This window comes from Lissotriton helveticus, chromosome 8 (assembly GCF_964261635.1).
Source record: "Lissotriton helveticus chromosome 8, aLisHel1.1, whole genome shotgun sequence".
NCBI lineage: Eukaryota > Metazoa > Chordata > Amphibia > Caudata > Salamandridae > Lissotriton > Lissotriton helveticus.
In genome coordinates, this window is record NC_136069.1 from 1,324,159,228 (window position 1) to 1,324,186,817 (window position 27,590).

The window sequence follows — 27,590 nt, forward strand, 5'->3', positions numbered from 1 at the left end:
TCTAATTTGGTTGACTCTGGTGATAACTTTGGGAATGCTGATAAATGGAAGATATGTCAAAATGGACACAGCAATCAACATCAACTTACTACTCAAACCACACAAATCATCACATCGTGAACAAAGAAACTTGTCATCAGTGAACATCACAGCCTTTCCTATACCTGGTTCAGAAAAGGGGGTGGTGATGAACAGAGTGTCTGAATTAAGCAGACCACTCTTACCCAGTCCAAAGATCAGGGCTTGATCCATCACCGTTATTTAGCTCACTGCCCCATCCCAGCTCAGAACCTGGCTATATGCAAATTAGTCTGTCCCTGGCCCAGTGCATCATGGGAACAGGGCAGACCAAACTACCAAGCCAATTCTTCACCAGAAAGGAGACAAGCTACTGGGGACCGGTTTCTGGCATTTCAGCCTCGTCGGCCCGGCTTGCTTGAATCCTGATGGAGCAGTGAGCAAGGGACTCATGTCTGAGTATACCCTGCCACACCTATAGTGGCCAAAAACGATTCAGAAAAGGGGGTGGTGATGAACAGAGTGTCTGAATTAAGCAGACCACTCTTACCCAGTCCAAAGATCAGGGCTTGATCCATCACCGTTATTTAGCTCACTGCCCCATCCCAGCTCAGAACCTGGCTATATGCAAATTAGTCTGTCCCTGGCCCAGTGCATCATGGGAACAGGGCAGACCAAACTACCAAGCCAATTCTTCACCAGAAAGGAGACAAGCTACCGGGGACCGGTTTCTGGCATTTCTGCCTCGTCGGCCCGGCTTGCTTGAATCCTGATGGAGCAGTGAGCAAGGGACTCATGTCTGAGTATACCCTGCCACACCTATAGTGGCCAAAAACGATTCAGAAAAGGGGGTGGTGATGAACAGAGTGTCTGAATTAAGCAGACCACTCTTACCCAGTCCAAAGATCAGGGCTTGATCCATCACCGTTATTTAGCTCACTGCCCCATCCCAGCTCAGAACCTGGCTATATGCAAATTAGTCTGGCCCTGGCCCAGTGCATCATGGGAACAGGGCAGACCAAACTACCAAGCCAATTCTTCACCAGAAAGGAGACAAGCTACCGGGGACCGGTTTCTGGCATTTCAGCCTCGTCGGCCCGGCTTGCTTGAATCCTGATGGAGCAGTGAGCAAGGGACTCATGTCTGAGTATACCCTGCCACACCTATAGTGGCCAAAAACGATTCAGAAAAGGGGGTGGTGATGAACAGAGTGTCTGAATTAAGCAGACCACTCTTACCCAGTCCAAAGATCAGGGCTTGATCCATCACCGTTATTTAGCTCACTGCCCCATCCCAGCTCAGAACCTGGCTATATGCAAATTAGTCTGTCCCTGGCCCAGTGCATCATGGGAACAGGGCAGACCAAACTACCAAGCCAATTCTTCACCAGAAAGGAGACAAGCTACCGGGGACCGGTTTCTGGCATTTCAGCCTCGTCGGCCCGGCTTGCTTGAATCCTGATGGAGCAGTGAGCAAGGGACTCATGTCTGAGTATACCCTGCCACACCTATAGTGGCCAAAAACGATTCAGAAAAGGGGGTGGTGATGAACAGAGTGTCTGAATTAAGCAGACCACTCTTACCCAGTCCAAAGATCAGGGCTTGATCCATCACCGTTATTTAGCTCACTGCCCCATCCCAGCTCAGAACCTGGCTATATGCAAATTAGTCTGTCCCTGGCCCAGTGCATCATGGGAACAGGGCAGACCAAACTACCAAGCCAATTCTTCACCAGAAAGGAGACAAGCAACCGGGGACCGGTTTCTGGCATTTCAGCCTCGTCGGCCCGGCTTGCTTGAATCCTGATGGAGCAGTGAGCAAGGGACTCATGTCTGAGTATACCCTGCCACACCTATAGTGGCCAAAAACGATTCAGAAAAGGGGCTGGTGATGAACAGAGTGTCTGAATTAAGCAGACCACTCTTACCCAGTCCAAAGATCAGGGCTTGATCCATCACCGTTATTTAGCTCACTGCCCCATCCCAGCTCAGAACCTGGCTATATGCAAATTAGTCTGTCCCTGGCCCAGTGCATCAAGCCCTGATCTTTGGACTGGGTAAGAGTGGTCTGCTTAATTCAGGCACTCTGTTCATCACCACCCCCTTTTCTGTATCATTTCCTATACCTGGTAGTATAGCTTGGGACAGAACTGAATATGACATTTTTGGCCTGTCGGAGCTGTTGAAGATTCCACACTTATTCAAGATTTCATTAAGTGACTTTGGTTCATCTGGTACCTTTTCTGATGATTGGGAATTTTAATATTATGATGTCAGACTTAGAAATTACTGCAGTATTCACAAATCATGAGTATTTAGAAGGTTCATCAGACTATGAACAAATGTATTGTTGTACCATTATGGTCAGCATTTCTTGCACAAATCCACAATGCCTAGAAATGTAGAAATATAGAAATGTATTAATGTATAACCAATGGGGATATTGTCATACACCACCAAAGGGTAGCTCAAAAACATTTGCAAGAAAATTCCAGTACTTTTCAGGGTTCAATGTATCCAATGCTGAATCATTTTACTTTAGAAATGTAAACAAAACAGGCATGAAAAGTATATTGATAAATACCAAACAGATTTATTCTGCAGCCTTTTTTGCCCAACTGTCCAAACTAGGTTTCGACTTTTGAAAAGACAACATAGAAACGAAAACTGTCTGGGGCATAAAAGATTGGCAGGTACAGGGGATAGAAGCTATGTTTAGAGCCTCTATCATCCCTGAGCAAATTATGTTTTTGAATGACACTGTCCAACAGACGTCTTTCCTTGGGTTAGCCAAGATAAAAGACCTGAACAATCCGTCCATACCTACACCTACACCTACACCTGAAAATAGTAACACTTCAGAGGGGAAGGTCGACGTACATACTAGTTTGCATCACAACAGAACAGATCAAGAGTGGAAAAAATGGTTGATCTGGCCCACGGACACAAACAACTGTCAAGATGGATTCCTGAACAAAACACAGGGTTTCACATTCACTAGGTCAGACCCAAGATATGTTCAAAGACAGCATCCAGGAATAGTAACAACATACAGTGTAGGAAAACTGTGCCTTGAATGGTTACATAGATCTACACTCAAGGATGTAAAACAACACTTATCTTTACTTAAAGATGGCGCTGATCTTAGGAAATTCTTGCTAGGACCAAGAACACAGCGTAAAAATTGTTTTATATATGTCGGTATCTATGCTGCTTATAGTGCAGCATGGAAGATTACGCAAGCAGAGTCTGCAGAAAGAATATGAAAAATTGATCGTATTAATTTAGAGAAAACTCTCTCCGTGGGTGACAATGGGTTAACGACTCTGTCATCCAGGATATATTCATTGGACAGCATAGTGTCTTCTGCCATAGACATCATGGAACAGGACTTGGTCATGTTGCAACATGATCAGTCGCAATTCCGTTCTATCATGCTATTGGGCTGGACGTTGCAAAACCTACGTTCAGGCTATGTGCCTTGGCGATTAATCAATACTACGACACTGTTTTCAGAATTCAATCTCACTGATAAACAGATCAAATTAGCACAGAGGGAAGCAGACTATATGGTGCTCAGCATTGAAAAACTGGAAAGATTGCTATTTACAGTAGCAGAGAAACCAGCTACTGAATGGATTAATCATGGAACAATCACTCTGCCTGTTACAATGTTCCATTTTCATTATTGCCTAAAACATACCAGCAGGCACATATGAGAGGTTGGGTAAAGAATACATCAAGACATCCTGGGAAGTACAGTACACACACAGATGTTGGAGTGGGGGAAGTGAAGTTTTTCTTAGTGGTAAAAATTGTGAAAATGCACTAAGCCGTTCTCTTCTTTGTCAGGGTATTAATTTACACCGGCCTGCGATGGTTCCTCTACCAACTTATCCTGCCACCTGCAAGGATCACCGGCTGCGGTGATTGATCACATTTTTGGACAACTTTCTAATGGAAGTTACCTCATGTTAAACGATCACAGCTGCTGTGGCATGTTGCCAGGTATACCATATCTAGTAACTGTGTCAGCCAGGGTCACTTGCTGTATGCAAGTATTTTTTCCAAAGACCAAGTCAGACAGGGAGTCACCTTTATGGCCTTCTATATGAATTGATACTTTAAGCATAATGAAAGTCATGTTTTTGCAAAAAACTGCGCCACTGACCTCGGCCAAAGAAACCTATGATCTACAAGTTGCAAGAACTTCTGCCGAGATACATGCCCTCTTAACTACAAACTGTCCTGTACATTTCTCAGAAATTTTAAGTCGTATCTTAAACATGTCTGATACGAGCAGTATTGTACATGTATTTAAGACCATATTTTCTGAACTAATAGCACCTTTTGAAGCAGTCCTAGGAATATTTAAAAACTTTGTGCGCTCAGTGTTTGGCAGACAGCCTCTCATTTTGGGACTCGCTGCAGGGATACTATTTTCGCTCCTACTGCTGCGATATGACAAGCCAATTCACCAGCGACACCCAGTTGTCCATGAAGACAACTCTACTGGCGATGAAGTGTCGTGAGCGCATTGTCCGAATTTTGGGACTACCTGGCCTACGAGAATTAAATACCACATGGTTTCTGTCATTCAGACCAATCTGGCAAGATTGCATCTTACCTATTCTACTCTGCCAGCTATATGGAGAAGAATGCTTGTTAGACTCTTATCTCACACTTCCATCAGTCATGCCAACGGATGTTGATACTTTGCTTGAACCAGTAACGGCCCATGCACTGTGTTGTCCCCAGCGGCTACCAATTCTGATGACAGCATTCATTGAGATCTCACAAACGCAAAATGCTGACGGTGAGGTACGAGAGGAAACAGGCGCACAGGTATCATCCATTACGAACAGTGCTAATGCGACCAATGCTGACGGCGATGCTTCACATCTATGTGCGGTTAATCTTGTAAACAAGGTAATCCTACTTTCACCTACAATGGTAGACAATTTTTTTTACAGACTTAGAAGATTTGATGTTTTCTCAAAACACTAACACTGACTTTTGATTTGGCACACAGTGTTCTGAGAGACATTGGATTCGACCTTCATTTTTGGCAAATGGCAAAAACTAAACCTATGCTAACAGACCATACTCACTTCATCCCTCGAACTAGACCTAGGTTAGGTACATTGGGATAGGCGTATTTTAGAAGCACCAGTTGAGTATTTTAGCCTGTGTTATTTATGTATGTATTTTTATATGTCATAGTACTAGACAATGCTATTTTAGTATTATTGTATAATACTATTCTCGCTGTATGCATTATACTTTGCATTCTGTCTAACAATTGTAGAAGTTCACCTCTCATGCATGAGAAAGAAGACTGTTCAATAAACCCCTTTTTATTGAAATGCCTGTCTCTCTATTTTCTCTGAATATATTTGTTCCAGTCCTAAGGAAACAAATTTGTCATGTTTATGCAGTTGTCAGAAACTAATCCCTTCCTGTGTATTCGAGAAAGTTTCTAGTGACCTCTGAGCAAGCTGGCACTCACAATTAAGTTTAGTATATTTGATATAGACATACTGACCTCAGTCATCTGTCACATCTCTAGGATATATTATTCCAATGCAGAGCCTAATGGGAATATAGGAACTACACTACAAAAGGGATTCCTCGTAATCCACTGGGAAGGGTCCTGAAACTTTAAATTTGCACCCGGGACTCTCACATTGAATTGCACGTAGCACGCAGTCATGTCCCCACCCAGCACCCGTCCTCCGTGGGGTCCCTAATTACTCACCTTGGGTGGTTCCTTAGGGTCCCAGCGATTCTACACTCTCTAAACACTGTCTCGACTCGAGTCTTGGTTCTTATACCACTATTATAGTTTATGGTTTGGTTTCCCCCAGGAGCCCACTGTGTATTAGTGCTACTTATGATTCTTTCTGTGCTACAGTATTGTGTATTTTGTGTGTATATGCGTGTAGCAGATACTGTGAGGTATGTATGGTGTTATAATAATAAATATATATTCTAATAACTACTCTGTGGTTCTCCTTTCATTTAACCAATACAATAAGGTTGCATTCTAGTAAAACAAGCTGCTTAACATTCCTTCAAGACTAAGCCTGAAGGCTCAACCCACAGCTACCACTTGGATAGCTTTCAAAGGTTATCTTTGACCTCTTAAATCACCATAAGTGTTGTTTGAACTGGTGCAAGGTGCCCACTTTAATTAGTGGACATCATATACGAGGGCAACTTCTCACAACTCATTATACCTCATTTTGTCCTTGTTCTCTGTGTGGTAAGGGTCTCTGAGCCCAGTCCAAACCATTTCTGTCCTCTCTAGTGCAGCATTACTGCAGGAGCTGGAGACAACATTGTGCAGAGGAGACACTGCCTATTCAGGTGTAAGTGAAACTCTTCCCATCGCTCTAAATTCAGCCAAGGTTTATTCAGCTCAGCTCAGCTCTGAGTCACTCAGGAAAGGCAGGACACACCTCAACCCCCCCTCCCCTTGTGGCTGTCTATAGTGAATGCACATCCCTAGTCCCTGTCATTCCAAAACCAGACAGTCAATGCACAGGCCAGAAGAGGCACAGTGAATGGTTAAATAAGAAAATGCCTCCTTTCTAAAAGAGGCATTTTCAAACACATAATTTAAAAACCATCTCCCTAGAAAAATGTGTTATTAAATTCTGAATTCAGAGAGCCCAAACTCCATTCCTCTATTTTGTCCCAATGGTAAAAAATGCTTGTAAAATGTTACAAAGTAACTCCCATGTTAGCCTAAGGGACAGATAGCCTTTCAATAGTGAAAAACGAAATTGGCACTATCAGGACATGTAAAACACACCAGCACATGTCCTACCTTTTACCTACACTGCACCCTTCCCATGGGGGTGCCTAGGGCCTACCTGAGGGGTGTCTTACATGTAAGAAAAGGTAAGGTTAGAGGTACTTGCCAGGTCGACATGGCAGTTTAAAACTGCGCACAGACACTGCAATGTGCAGGTCTGATATAAATTTAAAGGGCAACTTATGTGGGGGCACAATCAGTGCTGCAGGCCCACTCGTAGCATTTGATTTACAAGTCCTGGGCAGACTTAGTGTACTTGCCTATGGGTTTACCAGTAAATCAAATATGCCAATCAGAATAACAAATTACACAGGGAGCACATGCACTTTGACACTAATCAGCAGAGGGAAAGTGTCCAAGGCATCTAAGCCAGCAAAAAAAGAAATCCAGCACAGCATGAAAAATATAGGGGGTAGAAGCAAAAAGTCAGGGGAAACCACGCCAAGGATGTCAAGTCTAACAGTATTCCAAAAAAACAAAAGAGAGAGCTAGGACAGATGGACGGCCGTCCTTGTCCCTTAATATAATTATGGTGCTGCGACACCAGGAATAAATTAACAGGTAGAATTCCAGAGGTGTTTTTAAATTCACATTCACTTCATCACATTCACTCACACTTCAAACCCGCTCCACTGTAAACAGTTGTTGCAGCACAGCTTAGTAGCATTCGGCTACTCAGCTGGGACCCGATGATGAAGCATGACACCAACCAGGTTGGTGTGTGAGGGTTTTCTTAACAAACTTTCGAGGTACCAGACACTACTGTGTCAGACAGTCAATTAACGTGGCCGTCTTAGTTGGTTTATAAGTCTAACAGTAGACCAGTTGAATATTATTTGTTTCACATGCTTGAGTCACATAACCATAATGCAATAGAAATCAATGCAATGCCTAACTCTGTATGGTCTATTGTATAGGGGGTGCTGAAGAGCGAGCAAGATGGTGAACGTTGGTTAATATGCCTGCTCTCTAATTTTCTTTCTGCCCAGTGCTGCAAAACGTTTTGCTACTCTCTTTGTGAATATCAATGTTACCAGTGAGACACACCAAGTATCTGCCCTCTGGTTCCTATGGTACGTGAAGCTCTGCGGTGGACCAAACCGAATATTTTCAGAAACCAATGGGGGACAGGTACAGTGATTTACTCACTTCTTTAGCCACCTAAATATGGTTGAATTTTTTAATAAAGTACTACAGCATTCCTTCTATGCTAGAGCTTGACGGCACATATACAGTGTTTTGTATAAACATTAGAACACATCTGAAGTTGGCTCTGCATCCTTACAGACTTTACACTGCTTGTCCAAAATATATAATTGTATTGGTCAAGTCATTTCTTTATGAAGTAGTGATTACTGTGTTATGTTCTTATCAATCACTTTTCTTTATGGGTGTAGGAAATCTGCCTTGTCTACACGGTCTCCCCTCGTTTTCCTTTTAATTGACACTATTTTTCTGGTATTGCATGTTCTCTGTTCACAAAACTGAGGAATTGGTCTCATCCAATAGCTTTATTTACATTTGTCATACGGTTATTATAAGTCAGTGCCGAAATTGATTGGGGTTTGGAAGTTATGTATGTGTGCGGCAGTGTACTGGAAAGGCATGGGGAGCAAAACACAATGGATTTAGGCCCAGATTTCTGTACTTAAATGAATGTTTGACATTGTGCAGCATTCTGTTGATCAATTGTTTTTTGTGCATTTGTCGCACTGAGCGGGACGGGTATGCCCAGATGTGGTTTCCATGCTCTCCATGCCACTGGAGTCAACATAGCCTGTCTGATGAGGGGTGATGTCCCGAATCCAGTCCCGGGAGGCTTGTTTCCAGTCCAGGTAGGACCTTTCCTGGCAGTTCGGACTGGACTGTTACCACGGGGAACATGGTCAAGGCTGATTTGCATATGGCTGGGTCTGAACTGGAAAGGCATGGGGAGCAAAACAAAACCATGGATTTAGGCCCAGATCTCTGTACTGGGGTCAATGTTTGACACAGTGCAGCATTCTGTCCATGAATTGTTCTTTTTGCATGTGTCACCCCTAGTGGGGCGTGCATGCTCCGACATGGGTTCCGTGCTCTCCATGCCACTGGAGTCAAGCTAGCCTGGCTGATGAGCGGTGATGCCCTGCCACTGGTCCCAGGATGCTTGTTTCTAGTCCAGGGAGGACCATGCCTGGCAGTCCGGGCTGGACTACGAAGGTCAAGACTGATTTGCATATGGCTGGGTCCTTTTAGTGCTGGTGTTGGGCCAAAACCTGAGCATCAGGTACACCTCTTTATCACATGACCTCCAGGATTGTGAAATTAATCAGTCTAAGTCCTACTCAGGAATTTGTTGTGGGGTTGAAGCTCAGATCGCATAGAAGCATCTATTAGTGATCAATGAGTCAAGTGCTTTTACTCAAAGCAAAAACGTATTTTAATTTAGTCACAAAATACAATACTTTACATACAATTTTAAAGGACAAGATAAATGCAGTAAACCATAGTCAACATGAAAAAATGTCTGTGTAGACGCCACCAGAAATTGTAGTTCCACATGCTAAGGCAATTGATATCTTCCCAGTGCAAGTTCATATTGGTGTTCCATACAGGAACTGAGGCGATTAGGTCTCTGGTTCCCCTTGCTGGGTTTCTCTTCTGGCCGCTTATTTTGCCTCATAGCAAGTTCAGATACTTAGCAGTTTGCAAGGAAAGAAAATGTTACAGTTCTCTTTGTGAGGCAGTTCCATTGCACTGTCTCTTAAATTCTGTTCTGTTCTGAGTGGCTCAGTCCACTCTGCTTGGAAGCATTGCAGTGACACCATTGGAGAAGCCCAGTCATTGATAAGGGCAAATGGCAGGAAAGTCATTTCTGCATTCTAGTGCTGTAACCCTTTCCTTGTGCTCTACTCTGATGTCTGATCTTTGTACTTTGTGCCTCATGGCAGCGCAGCAGGCCTTCTTAACATGGCAAAACCAGTAGGAATTAATTTATCCTCGTATTTGCCATTTCTATGCGCTGCATTATGAAGCATACATAGAAACAGCAAATCTCCATGAATGATTGTTTATTTGCAGGAAGGTGTCCCTTCCTGCAATTAAACAATCATTATAAAAAATGACAATTTGCAACGTCTATGTATGCTGCACACATAGGAGTTACAAATCGCCATTCTGGACCTGCCTAGACTTATGAGTATCTCACCTGTCATGGCAAATTTGCTTTGGCTGCCTGTTCTTACAAGAAAACATTTGGGAGAAGGACATTGAGAGGCTGTTGCTGCAAGCTGGCCAGCTGACCTAAGTACCCTCTGGAGCACAGAAGACGGAGGGTTGGGGGCCCCGGCTGCCCATCTCCTGTCAGGACCCAGCAGCCCTACAGTGTACCCTCAGCAACAGGCCTGGAGCCCCGATGCTCCTGGTGGTTGTGGAGGCCTTGTTGGCCCTGTGGGGCTGTGGGCCAGGGGTGTTGAGGCTGTTGCTGCATGCTGGTCAGTGACTAGAGAAGCGCAGGAGACAGGAGCCTGAGGACCCTGACCCCCAATCTCCTGTGGGGGCCAGCAGCACTACAGTGTACCCTCAATACCAGGACTGGAGTCCCGATACCCCTCGTGTTGTGGAGGCCATCTTGGCCATGTTGGGCTGTGGGCCAGTGGTGCATGGACATCTGGGTCTGCAATTCCTAAGACCTCTGGTCCAACTGTACTGGAGGTGACTCTACCTTCTTTTGGGGGGCAGATGTAGTGCGCTCTCACCCATCTTCCTCATGGATAGTTGGGTGTGAGGGCCCGTGGGTCCTATATTATAGGCACCATCCCCGATTTGACATGTGACTGGACCACCTGGACCATTCAGATTATACATCCCCAGCCACTGTCCCAGAAGTGCTACCCTGCTGTCTGTGGGACCCAAGGGTTAGCTGCTTGCCATAAATACTTAATCACAGGACTAAAGCACCCGCTCCATCACCCAATCCTCTAACACACTGGGGTCCTCCTCTCACAGTGACTCCCTGAGGGTGCTGTGACATGGGAGCAGACAGCACAGAGACCCTTGGTGCCCAAAAGTAACATGTCAATTATAAAACTGATCTCACATTTACACTCTGCATCGATACAGCCCTATAGTGACCAAGAACCTCCGGAGCACACATCCCTAACCATGGGTATATTGCAGGCAGCAGTTGCCCAGCAGCATGGTAAAAATGATAAATATCCAAGAACATAGACCGGTGTCCAGCAGGCCGAGGCGCAGTGGTAGCCCTCCAGGACCAGATATCATTGACACAAATACTCTACGCCATCTCCGACACCTGGAAATTGCTGGAGATGCAAATCATAGGTGAGGGGGCCAAGGTGAGTCTCCTATGCCACAATCTTAGGAAACTAGTTGTAGTGTTGTAGACACCAAAACTAGCATCTCATCTGCGGAGTGCACTGTGCCCAAACTCACTGATGAAGTAGCCCATCTGAAGGCTATGGTGAGCCTTCTGCAAGAGAGGGCTGAAGATGCAGAAGGTAAGTCAAGATTAAATAATCTCTAGAACCTAAGGGTCCCCGAATAGTCTGAGGGTGCACATCCTGAAACTTTTCTAGATGCCTGGCTTAGTCCAAGATACTAGTGGAGTCACTGTCGCCCTGCTTCATAATTAAGAGAACTCATAGGAATCTGATGCCTAGACCACCACCCAGGAGGTGCCAAACGCCCTGATCTCCACTTTTCTAAATTATCTAACAGAGATGCCATCCTCTGCCAGTCTCAGCCTCAGAAGGAACTCGTTCAGGAGGGGGCCCGAGTCAACATACACCAGTACCACATATGCATGTGCAGTAATTTGGGAGATTGGTTAGGGCAGGTAAGCAGAAGCTGAGAGCGATGCAGCTTGCATACATGACCCTCTTACCTGCAAAACTGAAAAATTTGCATGCAAATCACATTTCTTTGAGACACCCCAAGAAGTCTGGGACTGGCTGGAGGTATGGAAACCACATGTCAGCAGCGTGGTGCAAGACCAATCGCCTGCCCAGAGAGAGCAGCATGGCACTGTCTGGACCTTCCTACTTGCGACATGTGTCTCACAAAAACGAGTACCGAGAGACGACCCAACTAGCAATGATGGGAGGGATGATGAAGATGGCAGAGATGGGTCATCGAAGCCAGACTGCCCGACCAGAGAACACTTATACACCCCAGATTCTCACATATGCTTGTTTTCCTTTGATACCGTTGCAAATTTGGGACACACCATGGTAGTGGGATTTCTGGAGATGCAGAGAGGATGGCTTGGAGACTTTCAGGGATGGAAAGGCACTGGCACGGACTGAATTATTCACAACTAAGGGTTGGTAGTTATCATTCAAAGGGGGGCTAACTTCTCTTGGGACCAACTTCTCCTATCACATGGTTCAAATGTTGGGGTGGGGCAACAGATGCTTCAGTTCAGAAAGTGTTGGAAAGGGGGCATGTGGGTTTTAGTTTTGGTAGGTTTCTTCAGTTCTTGTCTGCTCATTCACTGTTTTAATAAAATACAAGTTGGTGAGATGCACACCTTCCCTTTAGTAATTCACGTTTTCATTGTATAGTTTGATAAATGTACTCCCCTCCAGTTCAACTTTATAGGCGTGCAAGCTTGCTCTGCGCTCCGTTCAATCGCGCTGCAATCTGGTAAGAACACGTGGGCACCACATTACGATCCCCTTCAAACTGCACAGTCAATCGCAAAATGAATCCAATGAATTGAATTCATGGAACTCTTTACTTATCCCACAATTTTCTCCATAATAGATCTGCCTTTTTCATCCTTCATTGTCTTCAATTCATTTTACTCGTTTGCTTGTCCATTCAATATTGCTCACAAATAAGGACAGGAGTGATAAAGGTTTCCACATGTCACGCTTTAATGGCACACCGCCAATGCATTTCGGGAGCATCCCTTCTTCGGGGGTGTATCTAAAACACAAGAAAATTAATCACCTACCGTTACCAATATTGTGTTTATAATACAGGCAGCCTGCTAAATACACTCATATAATGCGCTAATTACTTTATAAAATAGTTATGCATTCAAATCCTGCTATTTGTCATTGTTCCCATTGATTAAGTAAATGACAACCTTTGCTAAGTGCCCCAATAGCTCAACCCACACACATATTTATGAAAGATCTAAACCTCAAAACTACTGTTCTTAACTTATTTACAACGCATTTGCGAACTCCACCAATCTGCCCTGCATCATTGCTTGCAGACAATTTCATTGACAAGTTTACCGTGACATGTGCTAATCTGTTCCTGAATGAAGCCCTCGTCAAGCTCTCCTTTTACATAAACCCATATTCATTCCTGTTTCGCGGTGCAAACCACGAAATATTCTCGCTAGTTCCTTCAGCACAGCCGGTTTGAGCTTTAATGAACTTCACCTCCCTTTTATTACCCATACTTCCCTCAAATACATTATCACGTGTCAGCCAGTACACACGCACTTCAATGGTAACTAATTAAACAGACTAATGAGCTTGCTTTGGTGCTGCCAGTGAAAAGAACTACGTTACACAGAATCCACCAATATTAAGGCCACTGCAACTCTCAAACACTCATTCCATTCAAACACTGTGTTATGGATCCAGTTCTCAAACTGAACAGCATTCAAGTTGTTCTAATAGAACTACTGTATGTACTCATCTGGCTTCAGCCCAAATCCTCTAATTGCAAATTCATGCATGAGCTCATTTGTTCAGATTTTCATTCTTAGGCATCTATCCAATGACCACAGAACCTTCACCAGGAAGAAGTCTAAATATAGTTGCTGTCTTGCACTTGTCATTTAAACTGTGTTCTTGTCATGCAATATCAAATCTGTGAAACCACCCTATACATGTGCGCCAATTCTTGGTACTTTAGCAATGATTTCCTATGACTAGCACATTCACATTGATCTTTATTGTTTGATTACTTAAAACCATAACAATTTTAAAAATGTGCAATTCATGTATACAATTTTTTTTTTTAAAAGACACGAATTAATAAGAAAGAGTGAAATGATCTTACAAAAATATGGGTTATGATTAAAATGCCCAAATATTGATTAATTGCCTGTGATGTTCTGAGCCTTGGTTGTCAGAATGATCATGGTGTCGATTTTAAAATCTAAAGAGGGACATCTAGACCTATATTTTCAAAAAGTCATATAAGGCAGTATGAACAATTAATATTAGGCGAGAAACAATGTTCAAAGAAACAACACTGGATGATTAAGAGTTCATAAATTGATCGTAGGGTGGCATGACAGCACAGCCAAAAGGAGGAAGATTTGCGGCCCTGTTTTTCCCCAGCAATCTGGCTGCTCTGGTAACAAATTTGGTGAACCGAATGTTCAACTTCGTTTTTTCTGAGTTCATGGCAGCTATTATAGCCTGTCAGCATGTACAAGCACCGAGTTTATTCCATTCGACCCGTAGTAAGGTCCTTCTATCGTTGAGCAATGCGGGACATGCACAGGCTATATGCTCCATTGCTTCAGAGTGGTAGCCGCACTCCCTACATTCGGTACTGACACAAGTGCGCCGCCATTCAGGTAAGTGCTTTAAAAAAGACTATTCTCCCATCCTCAGGGCCATCAACTTAAGCTTCCAAAAAAGTGCAGACGTGCCTGATAAATAAGATGATTTGACCCCCGGTTTGAAGTCAGAAATAAATGCCCAGGCATGTTTCCTTCTGAACAATTTTGCCAGACACTTCTCTTGATGACAGACTTTAACGCCAGCTGGGATGGATTTGTTCCCCAGTATTCCTTGACACAGACTAGCTGCAGGAAATGGGCCAGATGGCCTAGATGTTTTTGGTTGGATTGGCTGGTCGATATTTCATTCCAAAGTCTAGCCTCCAGGCTACCTTCACGGGAGTTGCACAGTCTGTTGCAGAGCTTGATAAACACACCGGCCTCTACGCCGTGATGATCTAATAAGCCGAGTCTGAGTTTAACTTAGTCTGGTGATGAGGATCTTGGCAGGCACCATGCTTGTTTGAAGATTCTGGTGGTTAATTTATTTAGTGCAATACTTATTGTGCCCATCATGATCTCATGCCCATATGATAGGGAGTTAGTAATCTTTGCCTTCACAACCTTTAGCAGTGGAGTTAGGCTTGAGTAGCTGTTTCGAGAGGACGTATGACGTTACAACGCAGGCTATTACAACGCCTGCCTTTACAACGCGGTTTTTACATCGCAAACCTTTACAACGCATAGTGCTTTTAGGCGCTGGATAGTGATTTATTTAATTTACTATTCCAACTCCAGTCCCCGTGGATAGTAGGGAAGGTGTTGGATAGTAAATTAAATATATTCGCTATCCTAGAGCGCCCCCCAGCGCAATGCGTTGTAATGGTTTGCGTTGTAATGACCGCATTGTAATGGTAGTGCGTTGTAAAAGTTTCGTTGTAAGTGATGTTTACCGTTTAGAGAGTTTCGCTGAGGAAGCATCAAGTGACAGGGCTTTAGCCCTTACTGCCTCTTTCTGCTTTACAAAAGATCCTCTGGCGTCCAGAAAAATTTCCACGTTTTTATAATGGGATACTGTGTCAATATTTTTATTATTGAAAAAACACACTCCTCTCTCCTGCTTCCGCTTCCCAAAAGAAATTGTTCAAGGGATTTATTTGGTGTACAGGGAAGCAGTTGATTGAGTAACCTCTGTAGTCCTACCTTTGTGTGACTTAGTAACACAAGGTCATCAGCATTTAACAGATTGCTAATACGGGTTCCATCTATTTGGGGGGGGGGGGGTTTTAACATTGTCCGGTATGTGAGATAAATCCAAAATAAACAAGTTAAAAAGGAGTGGAACCAACATGCAACCTTATTTTACACCGCTTGCAGTCTGAATATTCCTTGAGATGTGAGAGCCTTCTCCCAACTTAATTCTAATCCAGGTTTTCGAATGGAGTTGAATTATGGCTTTTAAGAGAGCAGGAGGTATGCCCCAGCTCTCGGCACCCGGTCAAAGGCCGCATTGAAGTCAACAAAGCAGCAGAGAAGTTGGTTACATTGGACTGCCGCTTTCTCAATCAAAACAGATAATGCGAGTAAATTGCTTGTTGTTTCTGAATTAGCCCAGGAAAGCTGGTCTGGTTAAAGGGGAGAAGCTTTGTTATTTCAGCCCAGGCCGACAGCTCTTCCAATAAAATACTGGCATAGTATTTAGATTCGACGTTGAGGAGAGCTATCATTCTGTAGTTTTTAGCGTAATTTCTCTTGCCACTTTTGTAGATAGGGTGGATGATGGCGCCTTTCCTGGACTCTGGGATGTTGTGGTGAAGCCTGCAATATGAAAACAGGGGGGCCAAATGGTCTGACCACAAGTCGATTTAAACAGGGCCTGAGGAAGACCTTTGGGACCAGGAACTCCTTCTCACCTCGCTTTCCTAATTGTACGAGCAATGTTATTTCTTAATGCTTCTGGTGCCGTCAAAAACTCCATCGTAGGATCTGCACACTTCTCCTATCAATCAATTATTGTTGCTTCCAAAATGTGATTAACTAAGTTGTTAGGCCCAGTCATACCTATGCATTTGGCTACAGAGGGTGGTGACTCTAATATGGTTGATGGAAGGGGGCTAGAACGACTGTCCCTGCTTACATGTTCACTAAAATTATTTGATAAAAACTGAGTGCTGCACTTATATTTGCGCTGCCATGCCCACTTCCACCTAGTGGGCCTCTGTTTACTAGAGACCAAAATACCTTTGTGTTGGAATTCTTGCTTGCATGAACCAACTTCAGCCAAAACTGATCATATGCAGTTTGTTTGTCCCTGTGTATGGATGACTTGAACGCTTTTTGTGCTTGCTTATAGTTATTAAATAGGATTGCATTTCCTGGGCATTTCCTAGCCAGGTGTAGAGCCAAGTGTCTTTGAGATTTTAACTTTGTTGTCGCTAGTGGAATGCGTGGTTGTGTTATATATTGCCAGATACGACTCATGGACGGATATTCATTAATTAATCGGTTAAAGAAAGCTTCCTAGCCATCAATAACGGCAACATCTTTTTCACTCAATAAACATAGAAAAGATCTACATTTTTCCCTTATGGAGGAGACATCGCTGGACGTGCATTTCATTCTCCTTAAGTTCTTTGAGTGGCAGCCTGACAGTGTGTGTGCAATTACCTGATGACGGGGAATGTTGAACGATAGAGTTATTATTTGAGGTCGGGGTCACTCTCCCATTGCGGTGCGATGCAATAGCTCTCAATCAAGGGGAGTATTTTGCTACTACCTAATGTGAAGTCCAAGAATGAGTGTGTTTGACCATTAGTTCATGCCCAAGCAGGGGGCTGTCCATAGGGAAGGGTCCATTAAATACAATGTGACCCACTCTGCTAAGCTGAAGGACAGTGTATTTCTCCAATTTCGAGGGTCTGTGTCCTGCGGGTATTGATTTAGAGGCAAGATTCGGGGGACCACTGGAAAAGTGATCCAAAGATCCTCAAATGAGTTATGGAAAAGGTTTGTATTAAAATCTCCAGAAATTAAACTGGGTATATTACTGTAATCACTAAATAATGTTGCAAACAACTTCGGTCAGCCGATCTAATTCAGATTTTTTTTTACTAGTACACGGAGGGATGTAAACGTTGACCAGAAGTAACTGGCTGTCTGAAGTGGTACTTCCAACCACAATACCGGCAACTTAGTCTACTTCAAATTTTAGCTATTTGATGCATGGAGACAGTTTAGTAATAGCGTAAATTGAAAGGCCACCCCGCAATCTGCCATACTTACACTGTCTTGTAGCGGGTGACATAAATTCCAGATAGCCTTCAATAGGAATGCTAGTTGCTGACCAGGTTTCCTGAAGACGTATATTGTCATATTTTTTTATAAATCCAAGTGTGTCTGAAGATTGGGATTTTGTCAAAATTCCATTGATATTCCAGTAACATATTGTTACTCCATGATCAGTATTATTTCAATCATTCCGACTCCTAGATAGGGCTGCTGGCAGCCATGACCAGTTTGCTCTTTGTGTGGCTTGCTGGTCAACTCTGTGCTCGATGTTGCCAAGAGCAGCTTCTGGTTGACTTTAGTACAGAGATGAGAACAGAACTTATACTGGAAGCATGAGCCTGGGTAGTTGCGAGTATTGATGGGTAACGGGGAACGCAGGGCGTTGTTATAATTATACCCCAGTTTTGAAATTGGTTGGCTTTTGATTGAACCAGCTCCCTTATGGCAGAGGACGCTAGTGTAATTAGGGTTGATTCTCCTACTTGGATACCATTACTAGGTTTGCATCCAATGACAATTATGTCTTTTGATTCCAGAGTGCGTAGATCCGGGGTCGATTTGAAGAATCTGAGAATATTCCTGTGATTTAAGATGTCATGCGGTCCTTGGGAGACGTACTCTCGCGTTAACAGCAATTTGTTCTTGATGTTGGCGGTGGCTAGGTTGTACACTTCCACTGCTTTTAGGGACTCAGTTGTCTTAAAGTTTGCATCTGATGTCTGTTGAGGGATAGATATGTGGAGCAAGAGGGGTACTTGCTCACTAAGGTTGTTAGTTGTTGATGAGATGGGGACTGTTTAGCACAAGGGCGCCAAGGATAGTTGGCTGGGTGGAATTGTCGAATGCAGTCCGTCTGAGCCTTTACTGAAGTTGGCTGCATAATGCGAGCCTTAACAGTTGTTCCCCGCTGGAGGTAGGGGAGGGGCTCTGATGGCGGGGGATGGCTTTTGAAGAGACGTAATTGTGGCTGACGAGTTGACAATTGCCGGCTCCTCAATGATTGTGGTTGACTGTTTCCAATTTCGCCCTGGTAAATTGGATGCGGAGAGGGCTTTGAAACTTGAAGCGGCTCTGCTGCTAATAAACGATTCGGTTTTAAAGATGCTTTTTGCAGAATTAAAGTCTGAACTGCTGATAACAAACTGGTAATGACGCTGGGCGCTGTGAGCTAACCGCCTGGTGACACAGGTTTGTTTTTTGAGAAATAACTACTGATTGTATTTTTGGTATCAGCTGTATGCCTATTACAGGATTTCCTGAGTCTTTTTTTCCCATGTAGACAGCTGATGGGTGTGTTGTTGGTGAGGTGATGTGTCGGTAGTTGCATTAGAATCAACTGTTGCCTTGGTTGATGGAGAGGGGGCCCGTGTTTGATCAGTAATAAGGTCAAACCCCAAGGCCTTGCCCAAAGAGGGTGCCTGGGGCGGAGGGTCAGAGTGCCCGGATGTTGGTAGCTTCCTAATTTCTGTTAATACTGACAAGAGAATTTGAGGTAATAAGGATAGAAAATCAATGATTGGAGAACAGCAACATACTGATTGGACTAATTGAACTTGAGATTGGGGTTTTGTTATCAACAGGTTGAGCGCCTCCAATTTTTGATCAATCCCAGCAGTGTACACAGCGAGAGTGATTAAAAGTTCCACCTGCAGATCCATATTATCTGAATGGCAGGTTAGTGCTGACACCATAGATTGGAGGGTTTGGAGAAGTTGTGACCAGAGCACATTTAAATCGGGCGGTGGGGGTCTTTCCTGACCTGTGGACCTTTTAAGTTTGTTGGTAAAAAAAGACAGATCGAGAGAGGTATTGATCTTAATATTATGGTCCCCATGTGAATGAGCCTTTTGATGGCATTGATTGACAGTAATTGATGAACTGATTGGGCACCCCATTTTGAAGCTACTTGGATGGGTGCTTGCCAAGTTCACAACTTGTGGGATGAGGACTTTGGTGCTCCCTGCTGGATGATCCATAGGAATTGGGAACTTGGTTGCTAAAAGACAAAACTGACTTGGATTCTGGACATGCTGAAAAGTTGGCAGGGTCTCCTCGCTTGCAATCAAAGTTGGTGGGGAGGGCCAGTGCAACAGGAGAGTAAATGTCTTGTGAGTCAAAGGAGAACTGTTCAGGGGCCTGGAGAGGAAGGAGGGCTTAAGGGGCTTTATTTAAGCGAAATTCGGCCCTTGTTGAGGAACCTCATAACGATGAGCCTGGGCCTGTCCCACCAGCGGCCACGTGGATCATAGGCTGAACCAGTGTTTGATGCAGGACTGGGACTGGAGTGGTTAAAGAAAGGATCGGGGTGTATCTAGTGCACTTAATCTAGGCTTTGGAGTGATAACAGCTCCTGAAATAATCCCTCAATTACACCTTTTTTAAGGAGTATGCTGCAATTACTGAAGGTCCCGGTGTTGGTTCTTTGTGAGTAAAGCTTTACTGGTGTTTACCTGCGCCCGTGTTGTTTGTTGGGCGAAGGTGCCTTGGGAGGACTGGGATTGGGTTGGAGATGATATGTTATGTTATAACAATTTTTACAGCGCACTAATACCCTTAGGTGTCTAGGCGCTTAAGGACTGCATACTGTAAAGAGAAACTAGTTTTTGAAAAGCCATGTTTTGAGGTTTTCCTAAATTCAAGCACAGATGATATCTTCCTAAGAGCAAGTGGAAGAGAGTTCGATAGCCTAATGGTACTATGTCTGAAACATCTACCCCCCCCCCCCCAGTTCATCGTCCTGACTGTGGAGGTGGACATCAGGAAAGCATTAGCTGATCATAATAGTCTGCTGGGGGAATACCAACTAAAAGAGTGCCATAGAAATCATGGACCTTCTCTGTAAAGTGCCTTATGTGCTATACAAAGTGCTTTAAATTTCACACGCTGGCCGACTGGCAGCCAATGCAGCTCTTGTATCCCAGCCCTAATGGACAGCTGTTTAGGGACATTGTAGTCTTCTAAGTTGATTGGACTGTAGGTTTGTATTTAAGGCATTACAGTAGTCCAACTTTGATAAAAATAGGGAGGTTAAAACAGTTTTCTTGTGTTTTTTGGAATAAATAGATGAATTTTACGCATGGTTCTAATGGTAAAGAAAGCAAAAGACACCACCTTAGAAACCTGCGATTTAAAATTAAGCTTCTCATCTATTATGACCCCCACATTTTTAGCTTTTACTACCGGTGTAGGAAGGGGTCCCAATGTTCTTGGCCACCAAAGTGGAGGCCATAGTTTCTGGTGGCCATTGTGGAGAAAGCTTTCCAAAAAGCATCACCTCGGTTTTGCTCAAGTTAAGCTTCAAGCAATGCCTGCACATCCCATTGATCAGGGAGACCATGCAGTCATGCAGTTTATTAGAGTGGTCGACATCCTTGTCTATGGTTGAAATAACCAATTGGGTATCGTTGGCATACATGGTCAGAATTAGATCAAAACTTCTTATCAAAGGTGCTAATTTGCAAACATAAATATTAAAAAGCGTAGGGATCAGCGAAGAGCCCTGTGGCACCCCACAAGGCAGAATAGAAGGTGTATATTTAAAATCGTCTAATTGCACTGTCTGTGTTCTATCTACTAAAAAGGATGTTAAAAGCGACAAGGACTTTCCTCCCAAACCAATAGCTTTCAGCCATTCTATCAGTAAGGTGTGGTCCACAGTATCAAATGCCGCGGTCAGGTCAAGGAGAATAAGAGCTGCTGATCCACTGCCATCAAATGTGGTGCGAATTTCCTCTGTGGTCTTAATCAAGGCTGTCTCCGTGCTGTGGCATGACCAGAAACCAAATTGACTGTGGTCTAAGACATTGTTTTCTAAAATATAAGTGGAAAGTTCCATATTTACAATTTTCTCTAGAATTTTTGCAGGCAACAGGAGTCTTGCAATCGGTCTATAGTTGGCCGGATTCGTTACATCAAGGTTGGGATTTTTTAGTAATGGCAGTATACAGGCCTTTTTCCACAGTGTTGGAAAAGTTCCTTGTGAGAACATCTGATTAAATATGCCAGATAGCTGGGGACTAATGATGTGGCTAATATTATGCAGTATCCTCCGAGGGGAGGGATCATTCGGAGAGCCAGATTTGGTCCTTGAGAGAAGGGTAGCAATCTGCTCTGGGGAAGTGGAGGTAACATTTTAAAAAGGCGTTATGTTCTTAACTTCCTGTTCTGTGCCAGTGGTGTTAGGAGTATGTGAGGCAAATTGATCATAGATTTGATCGACCTTTGATTTGAACACCTGTGCCAATGTGTTGCAGAAATCTTGAGTGTGATTCACAGTATCATCCTTTTTAATAGTCGTCAGATTATTTATGACTGTAAAAAGTTCCTTACTTGAGTTGCCCGCCATTTCTATTTTCAATGTATAATATTGGCTCTTCTCAGTAATTATTTTTTTCTTATAGTCCGCTAGCATAAAGTTATATTGCTCTTTTTCAGCTGCATCATAATTTTTCCGCCAAGTTCTCTCTTGCCTCCTGCAGGCTTGTAATCTAATCTTAGAGCTTCAGAGAACCATGGAACAGAAGGAGTTTTTCTATTTCTATTAGATTGCTGGGGTTGTAGCTCATACCCAGAAACTGAGCCAGATTGTGCTTTTGCTGATTTTGCTGATGGAGTTAATGCCATTACTGCAGCGTCCAAGGATGCGTGGATGGCCCTTGCCTTTAGACTTTTTTTGAAGATTTAGCTGGGACTTTCCTGACTCTCCCAGATCTCATAGTTGGAAATTATTGCTGATTGAGAATGACGGTCTACCGTCTTCCCTTGTATGTACAATTTAGATGCAGAAGGCGACGGGGCGCTTCAAAAATGTCCTTCTCCTGAGCCTTTAACCCTTTTAGCCCTTTAATTATTTCTTTAGTAGAGTGTGTCCGACTTGGGCTTTTCTGAGCTCCTTTGGGCTCTATAAGACCCATGACCTGATGTAGCTTTTGGCTGACTTGAGTTGGAAAGCTGCACTAGCACTTGCACTAGAGGGTGAGAATAATATGTCAGCTATGCTCTTGTGGTTCTTTTTGGAACAAACAAAAACAGCAGTCCATAGATTTAAAACAACACAGGCAAAAGGTACACAATATCAAACACAGCAAGCACAGAATGTACAAACAAAAATATAAATATATATGACAAATTTACAATGACTAAAGAACTTCCTGGTGGGGTCTGAGAAGGAGGGAATTAGTTCTGAAAGTGTCTTTGGAATAGAAGAGATTTGAGGTCCGCTTTGAAGATCTGGATGGAGGTGATGGCACGGAGCAAAGGAGGAAGCGAGTTCCAGATTCTCACTGCAGTACCTGAGTACGATTGCGCCATCAATGTTTCCCTTTTGAAGGAGGGGGGCTCAAGCAGGAACTTTTCCGCATTCTGAGAAGGTCTTGAGACTCTAGACAATTTTGGTTTATTCGCCAGATAGCGAGAGGAGGAAGAGTGCAAAGCTTTGTGGGTGATGCACGCCGTTTTGTAAATAGCTCTAGCCTTGATGGGAAGCCATCGGAGAGAAGACAGGATAGGAGTGATGTGGTCACTTCGTTTGGACCCTGAAATGAAGCGAGCTGCTGAATGGAGGACAGATTTGAGGGGTGAGAGGTGAAATTTGGTAAGGCCAGTCAGAAGCGAATTACAATAACCCAGTCTAGAGAGAACTAGCGATTGGGTCAAGGTTTTTAGGTCATTCTCCGGGAAGAACTGACGAATCCCCCATAGAAGGTGCAGCTGATAACGTACGCTCTTGGCAATGGAGTTGATGTGTGAGATTAGGTTGAGTCTTTTGTCAAGTATGACACCTAAGGATTTAGAGCAGTCAACAATGACAGGTTTACTTTTGAGTAAATTCAACTGATCCATCCAGGATTGAACAGGAGGCGGGAGAGAGAGCTAGATAAGAGGAGGAATTCCGCTTTGGTGGGACTGGGAATGAGTTGGTGAACTAACATCCAGTTGTGAATAGAGTTGAGTAGTGAGAGATCATGAGAGGAGGACACCTTGAGGTAGATTTGGGTGTCATCCGCATAGAGATGGTAGAGGATTCCAGATTTGCTTAGGAGGTTCCCTAATGGTTCCAGAAAGAGATTAAATAGAGTGGGAGCAAGGATAGAACCTTGAGGGACGCCTTGACCAACCACCAGTGGAGACGAGAGACTGTTCGCAATCTTGATCATTTGGGATCTGTCTGAGATGAATGAGGCAAACCATTTGAGTACTGTGCCTTTCAAGCCCATTCTTTGTTGAAGAGTGTTAAGGAGGGTGTTGTGATTAACAGTGTCAAAGGCTGCAGAGAGGTCAAGAAGAATCAGAAGGCACGATTCCCCCGATTCGAGTATATGCAGCGCATCATCGATCACTCGCAGCAGGGCTGTTTCAGTGCTGCAATTGAATAAACCCGACTGGAACATGTCAAGGAGATTATTGTCCATAATCATTCTCCAATTCCTCCTCTGTCTTACTCTTGTCTTTCATCTTCCTTCATTATCTCTTTTATAGGCCATTTCATCCTGTCAAATCCTTCACCTTTCTTCTTCTTCCTAACATGATTTTCTCTCTCTGTCAGCCAAGCCTAACCTATCTAAAGAAGCAATACCTGGGATATAGGACATAGGTACACTAGAGATGAACGGGGAAGATTTTCTAGGGGATACTCTGGAAAACAATCTAGGGGATACTCTCCTGAGTCAGTTCAGGAAAGGTCTGTACTCAGTGACTGTGGCTGCCTGCATCCAGAGCACTCTCCTTTGGGGTTTGCTCTAAAAAACCCTCCTCTGAGCTTCCTGCACCCTTCTCCTTTCCCGTAAGGCCTGTTTTCTTACATTTATCCATCATAAAATTTGTAATGGTTCCCCCGTCTTTAGATCTTGGAACTTTCCATCCACTACCCCAGCACACCTCATTCAACTGATCTAGGGAGAGGGTTTTCATGTCTCATCCGACATATTTTAATATGCAGGATGTGTGTGAAAAACCAACTAGCCTAGCCTAGGCCTGCTCAACTTCCCTACAACCAACAGTCAAGTTTTAATAGTGTGTGCATTGCGCTCTCTTTTGGGCTCAATGGTAGGGATATGCTCCAGGACTCCAGTGGAAATAGTTCTGATTGTCAGAGTCAGCCCCAGCCACCTCAGACCCCTGAAAAGTTCCACAAATGAGAGAGAGAATTGACAAGTTATTAGATTCCACTTCATGTGAACGCTTACAGCAACTAGGACTCCTAACTTCTGTGAATACCGAAATTAGTAAGTGTCTTCTGTGAATACCAAAATGAGTAAGTGCCTTCTGTGAATACGAAAATGGTAGTAAGTTTAGAATTTTGTCTCAAGTTAGTTCTGTGAATCGGGCCCATGCTGTGCAAGTGATCTGATCTACGTACATCTCGCTATCTCATAATTGAGAGAGGCTTTGTCAGACAGTATCATCATACAATACAAGCATTCTGGACATAGAATAATATAGACTGGGGTCATGTCTGAGGCTCTAAGGTTTTGTACATACATGGCTTGAAGTACGAGGAAACCGAGTCAATAGGTAAATCATACAATGAGGAATCTGACATTGACCGAGTCGGTCTTCATTAAGTGTCTGCTATATCAGTGGCCTACTAGCATTCATTCTGATGCTTCAAAGCTGCTGTCAGAATTCGAGTCATTTCTCATTTGAAACTTAAGAAGCAGTTGTGCACATATCAATATCTCATCAGCCGCTCCCTCATCTGTGCGTGACACTCTCATATCTTGTTCTTCCACCACCCCCCCACTCTACTAAAGTATAGTAGTATTTGATAGAAATACAAATACATTTGAAGCTTGAGCAATGTTTTGGAGTTTAGACACTGGTAAGATCAAATATAGGTATATTTTTATTGTGTGCTGTATATTTCCCTAGTTTAATCAGTTAAATATTTAAAGACCTTGGGCCAGATGTAGGTAATCTCGATTTACCTACTCTTAAATACCGAATCATACCGATTCGGTATTTAAGAGTAGGTAAATGGGATGTAGGTAATTTCTCTTTTTAAATTACCGAATCGGTAAGATTCGGTAATTACCGAATTCCCATAGAAGCCCATGTTAACACAAGAACATGGGCTTCTATGGGAATTAACAAGGGCGTATTATCAAGCCCATTATCGCTGTTTTATCGGCAGTTTCCTGCCGATTAAACGGCGATAATTGTAACACCGGTCCTTGATAATATGCCCCCAAGAGCATTTATTTAAAGTGCGCTCCCTGTGAATGTGGGCAAAAGCCCACCTCAAACTTTTTTCCTGCATTTAAAATATGCCTTGGCACGCCTCTTGAGCTTGACCTGTCAGCACTACGTGCAAGATGAGCCTACCTCATATTATGTGAATTACGAGTCTTTATTAAGAACTCTATGGTGGAAGCTTCAGACTTTTTCGAGAGGTGAAGATGTGTCAGTATAAAAAAAAACCTCTGTTATTGAATGTTGCATGTCTTTGTCTAAAAGTATATTTTTTTCAAAGGTTAAAAAATACTTCTTAAATACATGCCTTGTATAATAGCAATCCCCGGACTGAAAAGGTATTTATGAACTCAATCCATATGCTGATTGATATTTTCGGAGAATTGCTTGGATTAGCATGATTAGCAGAAAGGTAAGTTAAGGTGTGAAAGATTCTTTTTAGCCGGGGTGATTATTCTCTGGAAAACTAGAAACTGCCCAGTGCCACGTTTACCTTACTCTAACCCACATCTGAACCTCAGCTGATCCAGCAGAGCAGAGAGAGAGAGCCTCAACACGAAGAAAAGCCCAAACCATTCTGGATTCATCAAGAAAGTTGACATGAGGTCTAATGACTTGAACCAATTCCCTTAATATTTTAGCAAACAAAGAGCTAAAAAAATTGATATAAAATATTTTAGGGAAATAATGACTTTGGTTTTCCAAAAGATTGACATTCTCTCAAGAGAATGCCAGGCTGTGCCAACAAACATTGAAGGAGTTCCGAACATGAGGAATCGCTGCATCACTGGACAACAAGAAAGAGTTTGGCCATCATCTCTGGATTGAACTGCATGTCAAAATTTGAGAAGCCAGCATCCTTGTGTAAACCCAGGTATTGCACGCATGTTTGCATGCTGTTTGCTAACCTGAGGGCATATTAGCATGGGCAATATCGCCACTTTAGCTGGACTTTTTCCTGCTAAAACTGTGATATTTTTATCACCCTATTAGCAAGCTGTCGCTAACAGCAGTTAGCGACAGCTTGTAGGCGATAGCTACAGGTTTGGGGCTCGCTTTGCATGTTAGCGATATTTATTGCTAATGATATGCAAAGTGGGCGTACCTAACCTGTTAACGAGTGAAAGCAGTCACTAACACAACTATCGCTTATTAGCAAGGTAGGCGAAACGATAAAAAAATTGCACTAATCGCGATTATCGCTAGAACCTAACGCCTGCTCAGACCATGACTTAACCTGTATATCCAATGGAGGTGGATATTCAGGTTAAGTCCCCATTGGCGTTAATGCCTGAATATCGATGGATTACCAGCGATATTCACGCATTGAGCCGCTATCGCCGGATATATTTTGACCTGCGGGGGGGGGGGGGGGGGGGTCAGGGAGGAGGACAAAAAATCCTCATTCGAAGATAACATTTTCCATCACAACAACATGCAATTAGTGGAGTCAATTTTCACCCATGTTTCACTGAAAGATCCATAACCACATTTAAAAAATATTCGTCCTCTTTAATGTTTTTTGTCGTGTCACATTTATTTCTATTGACATCACTGCTAGCAATTTGACAAACTGAATTCTACTGAAAATATTTACAGCTACTTTTGTCTATTTTGCTCCACACATTTTTCAGAATTTGTAGTGTTAATCAGATAATACATTTTTGGTGTGAAGAATATACATTTAGTCCCACTGAGTAATATGCTAACGAATCATTTGCAATGTTGAATTCTATGGTACGTGTTTATATTCACTTTTATCCATGTTGTTCCATTTTATTTTTCCCAACCTGTTAATG

At 43.3% G+C, this 27,590-nt stretch overlaps 1 protein-coding gene across 1 annotated transcript in view; it reads left to right on the forward strand.

The window, feature by feature from the left end:
• LOC144773339 (amine oxidase [flavin-containing] A-like) overlaps window positions 1-27,590 on the forward strand; it is an 898,284-nt gene that overhangs the window by 688,634 nt on the left and 182,060 nt on the right. Inside the window, exon 6 of the mRNA XM_078658305.1 lies at window positions 7,826-7,967. Within this exon, the coding sequence (XP_078514431.1) occupies window positions 7,826-7,967 (142 nt within the window). The remainder of the gene's footprint in view (window positions 1-7,825; window positions 7,968-27,590) is intronic.